General features: G+C 48.7%; 1 protein-coding gene across 2 annotated transcripts in view; it reads left to right on the top strand.

Moving 5' to 3' along the window:
* Window positions 1-2635, top strand: part of POLR3A (RNA polymerase III subunit A) — a 49115-nt gene extending 46480 nt beyond the window's left edge. For both annotated transcript variants that reach the window (XM_012762459.3, XM_012762460.2), the window contains one exon: window positions 1523-2635. In XM_012762459.3, coding sequence (XP_012617913.1) covers window positions 1523-1671 — 149 coding nt within the window. In that variant the 3' untranslated portion in view covers window positions 1672-2635. The remainder of the gene's footprint in view (window positions 1-1522) is intronic.
* Window positions 2636-8273: the final 5638 nt, after the last annotated feature.

The raw sequence follows: 8273 nt of genomic DNA on the forward strand, positions 1-8273 counted from the left end.
TGCTCTCCGGACTCCCTGGGGAGGCAGCAGACCTGCCTCTGGCGTTGGCTGAGCCCATGCTAGGCACTGTGCATGCGCAGTGTCTCCACCCACCTGCGGGATGGCGTTCTTAAGCCCTTTCACAAGTGAGAAGACCAAGGTGACCTCACCTGCCGTCAAGTCCACCTGCAGAGGCTCGCCCTGTGCTGCACCTCACTCCCCACACCACAAAGCATGGCTCTGTCCCGGGCATGCTGGCCTGGGAGAGGGCACACCAGGGGCACTGCCACAACAGCAGCTGGCTTGCCTGCTTCTTCCCCTCGGGGCCAGCACTGACTGCTGGGCTTTGCTGCAACTTTCCTGATTCTGCAGCAAGACCCTGCAAGCCCAGGGTGGGGCTATAGTGTGCATTCACCAAATAGGTGACAGTCAGGTGGGGCCTCATTCAGAGGATACACCTATTTTTTTGCCCCTAAGATTAACTTTTTCCTTTTTACTGCACTGGAGGTGGAAGGGAAGAAAAATTACGTAATTCTTAAAGATAAAGAAGGATGAAAGGAAAGGAAAAGGAGCAGAGATTGGGGTGGGCGGGGGCAGGTATGCAGGGGAGTGGGAGAACACGGAGGCCAGGGCAAGAGCAAGCCTGCCTGACAGTAGGCCCAAGTCTAGCACCTCTGTCCACCACTGACCCCTCTGGGGTCCTGGGACTGCCACCTCAACCCTGCTCTGAAGTTTTCCCCTCCCCCCGCTCCTTCACTATGTCGTAACCAGTGTTGTTCCACACTACTGTTGGTTTTAGTTTGGGTATTTGCCTCTCCTGTTCCTTGTTAACAAAAAGCCTAGAATATAGTAGCCACTTGCTTGTTGTAGAATCAGAAGGCTGATGCAAAGTCAGCATTTGCATCTTACAAAGCCGAACTGGCGCTTGGAGAAAGAATCTGCGCCACCCCTTACTCCTGGAACTCTAGCAACCCTGCCTTCTGCCTGTTTCTCATTAGGGCTGTGGCTCGCAGGGCTTGGCTGCTCTTAAGCCTGACCCAGCCCCTTCCCCTGAGCACGGCTAACAGCTGTCTGCTGTGGTTTCCAAGGGGGCGGTAGTCTGCTCACTGTCGTCCCCAGTCTGCTTTTCCTCCAGGCTCTAAGTTCAGGAAGCCCTGGATGGCACATTTAGGATTCCCGAGCATCACGCCTGCTATGTTGAGTTGAGTGTTCTCAAGGGTAGCGCCCTCCAGGGGGCCTTCAGCTCCAACAGGAGAGGAGAATGGGTGCAGCTGGCTCAGTCCCCAACAGGCTGCTGGGCCATGTATGGGCACCGCCCTTCCCGACGGCGCAGAGTTCTTGCACCCATCCAGAAGCACGGCGATAAGCCTGTCCCCACAGCCTTTTCTAGATGGAAAAGAGTGATTTGCCTAAGTCTAACTGGCTGATGTGGAGTAGAGCTGGGACTCATCCCAATTTCTGACACTTAAGTCAATAGTTTCTCCTTCCTAGGAACTGCCTGTGTGTTCAGAAGCTCTCTGATCTTGATTCTGTTTGGTTTCAGGGGTGTCTGAGTGCATCATCATGGGGATCCCAATGAACATTGGAACCGGGCTCTTCAAGCTGCTCCACAAAGCCGACAGGGACCCAAGCCCTCCCAGGAGACCCCTGATCTTCGACACAAACGAATTCCACATCCCCCTTGTCACATAGTCCAAGGGAAGAAGGGACCGTTCCTGACCTTGGCTCCTTGTCCTGTCTGCAGCTGGTGTGAAGAACTTTGTGCTGCCTGGCACATAAACTCTGATGGGGACCAGCTCATACTGGTGGCCCTGACTGCGCCACACTGCTTGGGAGAGCTGCAGGTTTTATCGTTTGTTTAAAACCCAGTCTGTGGACAGCCCAGCCCCTCCTACCCCCCTTGCCTCCCTGGACTTAGGAGGAGGCCCAGCCAGGTGTTGTTGCTCATCCCACCTTGCTGTGTCCCATACCTGACGGTGAGCCCCCTCTAAGCCCTGCACGGGCCAGGCCACGTTCTGCATTTTCCGTTTCTCAGTCGTGTGTGCCAGGATCTCTCACTGTGGCATACTCATGTAAATATTGTCGCTATTATTTATTGGTTCCATTTGAAGGATTTGGAATCTTTGTTATTTTTATTTTACTTTTGAAACCAAGCAACAATAGAAACCAAGAAAGCCAGCAGTGAAGCGTCACTGGACAAACTGGTTAAGCCATCTAGGATTTTTGATGGAGCTGAGTCCAAGCCGATTGGAAACCTCTTCTGTAGACACCCCTGGCTACCCTGTTGCTTTCGTCTACCTCAGACCCCCATGACGGGCTCTGCCCTGGGACAATAGCCAAACCCATTATCCATGGCCTGTAGAAGCCTCACAAGTCTGGGGCCTGCTGAGGTGGGGACAAGATGGCTTTCTATAGAATTACACTTACATTCTTTGGACAAGCCCTCATTGATTTCCCAAGTTCTGAGTCAATGCGTGTCAATGCTGGTAAGGTACTTAGTGTGGATGCATCAGTTCTTGTGTCTGTATTAGAGTGAGTGCTTTCCCTCCCATGCTGATGTGATTCTCAATTAGGAATTCTGGACCCGAGTTATTTTTGGCCAATGCTCAAGTTTAAAATTATATTAAAATTTATATTTGGTCCCCTGCATCCACAAGGTAGACCTACAAGCTTCTTTCGGGGTATTGGTGATGTGAAAAAAAATGCCATTTTGGCCAGGCACGGTGGCTCACGCCTCCTAGCACTCTGGGAGCCCGAGGCAAGAGGATCACTTGAGCTCAGGAGTTCAAGACCAGCCTGAGCAAGAGCAAGATCCCATCTCTACTAAAAATAGAAAAATTAGCCATCATCATAGTCCCAGCTATTAATACTAAGGAGGCTGAGATAGGAGGATCACTTGAGCCTGGGAATGTGAGGTTGCATTAGCTATAATGACGCCACCGTACTCTTCCCAGGGCAACAGAATGGGACCCTGTCTCAAAAATAAAGAAAGAAGGAATTGAACCCCCCGCCTTACTCCCTCCCATATAAAAGATTTTTTTTTTTTTTTTGAGATAGAGTCTCACTTTGTTGCCCAGGCTAGAGTGAGTGCCGTGGCATCAGCCTGGCTCACAGCAACCTCAGTCTCCTGGGCTCAAGTGATCCTACTGCCTCAGCCTGCAAGTAGCTGGGACTACAGGCATATGCCACCATGCCTGTCTGATTTTTTGTATATATTTTTAGTTGGTCAATTAATTTCTATTTTTAATAGAGACAGGGTCTCGCTCAGGCTGGTTTCAAACTCCTGACCTCGAGCAATCCACCCGCCTTGACCTCCCAGAGTGCTAGGATTATAGGCGTGAGCCACCACGCCTGGCCAATAATTTTTTTTAAAGACTGCCATTTTTCTTAATGTTTAGTCCCCCCTATATCTTTGAATTGAGCTAGCCTGGTGCACGACAGAGGATTGAGTTCATTAACAGTGATGATTCAGAGTTCTACTCGACCTCCTGAGAGCCCTGCTTCTCTTATGCTACCTAGGAAGGGCCACAGCAGAGCCTGCCACCACCAGCTGCCTTTCTAGAAACGTGCCTAGGAGGTAAGCGGTTGGCCTGATCAGATTCAGGACCGCTGGGCTACAGGCAATGGCAAGGGGAGGGTGGAACTGAGCGGTAGGAGGGAACAGCAGCACCTGCTTTCCTCTGCACGTGACACACACTTGGAATGGAGAAGTGGTCGTGGCAGTAATGTGCGGCAGGAGTAATAAAGGCAGCACCGCCAAGGAGCCTCATCCTGCTCAAGCTGGTGCTCACTTGGGTGCTAAGGAGTCTGTGTGAGACATATGTGATTGTGATGGGTGCAGATCATTGTGAGACACTGTGGGAACAAGGCCAACCTTGGAGCAGAATGGTTATGTAAAGGAATGCATCGCCCAATGGGACGGGATGTGTCCCGAGAGCACTGGTCCTGCTGGTACTGCTAGTGCTGCTGGGACCACTGGCATAGGCAGCATGGACTGGTGAACCCTGCTGGCTAGGGGTTAAACTTCTTCCTGATATGATCATCTGCCTACCCTGGCATTGGCTTTATACCAGCACAAAGCTCAAAGACCAGCTCAGGCTGGGCGCCGTGGCTCACACCCGTAATCCCAGTATTTCGGGAGGCCGAGGTGGGAGGATCACTTGAGCCCAGGAATTCAAGAGCAGCCTGAAAAACATAGTGAGACCGTTCAGTCTCATCCATGAACAGTTACATATTTTTTCAATGGTTGGTCTGTCCAGTCCTTTGCCATTTTTATATCTTTTGTGTAATGGGGGATTAAAATAGTTACTAGCTCAGTTACAGCCCCCTGCTTTGAGGGAGACACTCTGGAGTCTTTCAGTGCCTGTGCCAGTTAAATTATTGGTGCCCTGTTTCTGTTTCAGTGTTTATCCATGTGTATTCACGGAGTCATGTCTGATTGAACCTGACACCGTACAGTGATTATTTCTTGAATTTTTGCTGTCTCTTGGCAGACCTCTTTTATGTTTCTACCAAAACTCGAAAGAGGAGCAACTTGCTGTACATATAGCTGAGCTGTCCTTGTGGGTTGTGAAAGATTTGTATGAGCTCTCTCTTTTAGAATAAGAAGTATCCCCAGTCGTTGCCACCTGTGCGCTCCCGTAGTCCCAGCTACTCGGGAGGTGACACAGGAGGATCGTTTGAGCCCAGGAGTTTGAAGTTGCAGTGAGCTAGGCTGACACCACAGCCCTTCACCTGGGGTGACACAGCAAGACTGCCCCCTCCAAAAAAAGTATCATCTGCCAGGAGCTCACCAGCTCACCTTTCTGAGTACTGGAGGTCAACTGTGAGTGCTCTGCCCACGCTGACCTGTGTGATTTAGACATGAGGTAGCTGATTCAGCCCCAGTAGGAAGCATTGAAAGATCTCTAAAGTACCTGCGCACTGCAAGTACCACCTGGCCAGAATCGGGTATTTAGCTTCACTCTTCTTTAACTCATTCATTCAACGAAGATTTAGGGCTACATCCAGGCACCGTTTTAGGTATTAGGAGTACAGCAGTAAACACAAGTGAATCAGATATTACTGCATCTAAAAAGAATCATTCAGCAGAAGCGAGTGTGTAAAGCAAAGAGGTTCAGGATTGAATCTGGCAAACACGTGTCCAACACACTCTAGGGTCAAAGCTGCAGATCCAGGGACTGGCTCCTGTGGGCAGGCTCAGCACATCAGGCCCCTACCGGGCCTTTCATGACTTAATTTGGCCTCTTTCCCTTAGGCTTAGATTCTAGAGAATATGCCCTGAGCAGAGGACCCTGCCTGCAGTCACTGGGAAAGGATGCATCCATCCTCTCTCTACCGCTAACCTGTGTGCAGTGCTCATCTGTGAACATGTAAACACAGGAATATTTATTTGGTAAGCTTCTCCTCCGTGCCAGGTGGGGCACTGGGCCCTCAGGAAGGTCCTGCACGAATGGAGCTTTCCTGGTCAGGGTCGTCTTGTTAAGAGCCTGACTTCAAATCCCAACTCTCCCCTTTCTTCCTCGAATGAATGACTTAACTTTGCCTCACTTACCTCATTTATAAGATGGGAATCCTGTGTAGTAGTGTCTGACTCCTAAGGTCATTGCGAGGTTTAAACATGATTATGCATATACAGTGTGTGGCACATAGTTCATACTCCACGTTTGCAATTACAGTGCATGGTCTATGAATTCACAACTGAAAACCAGTCCTCTGGCCCCTTTTCATTCACCCAGATGGAGCTGTGCTTTGTGGGATCCAGCCTCCCTAGACATAAGGACTACCCCACTGTGTGCTCCATCAATCAGTAGGGCCTGGGAAGTATTTTACACCGTGGAGAAGGAAGGCTAGGGCAGTGGGCTGACGTTGCAATCTTATGGCTGAGGGCTTGAACATTTTAATCTGGGCCATTTAGTATGATCTCATTTTAGAGGCATGGGTGGGAAGACCAGAATAAGTCAAAGGTTTTTTATAGAGAGATGTGGATATGGCTATTTTTCAGATTTATTATATAACAGGGTACCCCATGAAGGGGAACTTAACTTTTTTTTTCCTCTTTAAAAGAGAGGTTGTCATTTAAAAGTCATCAGCAGGCCGGGCGCGGTGGCTCACGCCTGTAATCCTAGCTCTTGGGAGGCCGAGGCGGGCGGATTGCTCAAGGTCAGGAGTTCAAAACCAGCCTGAGCAAGAGCGAGACCCCGTCTCTACTATAAATAGAAAGAAATTAATTGGCCAACTGATATATATATATATAAAAAAAAAAAATTAGCCGGGCATGGGCACATGCCTGAAGTCCCAGCTACTCGGGAGGCTGAGGCAGAAGGATCGCTCGAGCCCAGGAGTTTGAGGTTGCTGTGAGCTAGGCTGACACCACGGCACTCACTCTAGCCTGGGCAACAAAGCGAGACTCTGTCTCAAAAAAAAAAAATTAAAAAAAAAATAATAATAAAAGTCATCAGCAAAGACTGTATTAAGAAACCAGAAATAATGGTTGCCTCTGAGGACAGAAACTGGGTGGCTAAAGGACAGGTAGGAAGTGACTCATTTTTCACTCTATGTTCTGTTGTACCTTTCTGATATTGTATCTTCTAAAGGTCTTGCCAATTTTTTTTTAAAAGGACAGTCTCCCTATGTTGTGCAGGCTGGACTCAACTCCTGGGCTCAAGCAATCCTCCTACCTCAGCCTCCTGAGTAGCTGGAACTATAGGCACTTGACACAGCACCTGGCAATTTTTTTTTTTTTTAATCAGCACCTAATGGTAAAGAAATCGAGTCATCTTGGAGCAGATCTTATTCTGGAAAGTACTTGAGTGTTCTGAAAGTAGTTGAATGTTCTGGACCTTCCAGTGATAGCAACATGAAGTTAGTAGGCACCAGTTAATTCAGGAGAAAGGGTACTGTTATCAGATAGGACAAAAAATGCAAGTTGACACAGCTTTAAATACGTAAGATTTTCTGGTTGGGCACAGTGGTTCATGCCTGTATTTCTAGCACTCTGGGAGGCTGAGGAGGGAGGATTGCTTGAGGTTGAGAGTTTGAGACCATCCTGAGCAAAAGCAAGACCTCATCTCTACAAAAAATAGAAAAATTAGCCGGGCACGGTGGCACACACTTGTAGTCCCAGCTACTTAGAGGACTGAGGTAGGAGGATCTCTTCAACCCAGGAGTTTGAGGTTGCAGGGAGCTAGGATGACACCAGTGCACTCTAGCTTGGGTGACAGAGTGAGACGCTCTCTCAAGAAAGAAAAAATATGTAAGATTTTTTTTCTAACATAAAAAGTCCATTTCCAGGGCTGATATGGCAGTTTCACAAAGTTGTCAGGGAGGAACCCAGGCCCCTCCCAGCCTGCACTCCACCATCCCTTGGGTGTGGCTTCGACCTCATCCTGTTCCTCATGGTCCAAGGTGGCTGCTCCAGCGCCAGGCATTCCAGCCAGGAGACAGGGCAAAGAGGCATAGCACTTCCCTTTAAGGAAAGTTCCCAAAAGTTACTTGACACTTCTGTTTACATCTCCTCAGCCAGAACTTACGTAGCCAAACCCGGCTCCAGCTCCAGGAAGGCTGGAAAATGTTTGGACTCTGATGGCCATGTGCCTGGCTAAAAATAGGGGCCTCTGTTCACAGAGACTCAGGGGGCGGAGAGGACAGGAAGTGGGAATGATCATATCTCTGCCTCCCATGGATCAGGATTATTATTTTTTTTTTTTTGGCTTGACAAAGTTTGGAATATCCCTCAGGGCCCTCAGAACTGGATGCTGCTGGGGGGCGGGGTGAGACCAAGAACCCCTGACCCTTCACTCTCCCTTTCCCTTTCTTGCAAATTTTATGCCTGGGTTATGCTGGGAGTTTTTTGTTTGTTTGTTTTTGTAAACTGACATTTAAATTAGATCATATTCCCTTAGCAGGCTGTCCAAAATGTTTCTGGGCTGATGGAAAATGTGACTGTCAGACATTGATTCAACAAATAGCACTGGTTTTTTGCCTATCTGCTATGTCCTGGCCCCACTACCGGCTCTTGGGTATAGAGCGGTGACCAAAAGTATGCTATGGCCCCTTTCCTTGTTGAAGTAATCAAGACACAGCCCTGTCTCATAACAGTTAATATAGTACAAATTGCATATGTAATTTTAAATCTAGTAGCCACATTAAAAAGAAAAGAAACTGCAGAAGTTAACTTTAATAACATATTTGATCCAACATGTCCAAAATATCATTTCAGGCCGGGCGCGGTGGCTCACGCCTGTAATCCTAGCACTCTGGGAGGCTGAGGCGGGCGGATTGCTCAAGGTCAG

This window comes from Microcebus murinus, chromosome 14, assembly GCF_040939455.1.
Source record: "Microcebus murinus isolate Inina chromosome 14, M.murinus_Inina_mat1.0, whole genome shotgun sequence".
Lineage (NCBI taxonomy): Eukaryota > Metazoa > Chordata > Mammalia > Primates > Cheirogaleidae > Microcebus > Microcebus murinus.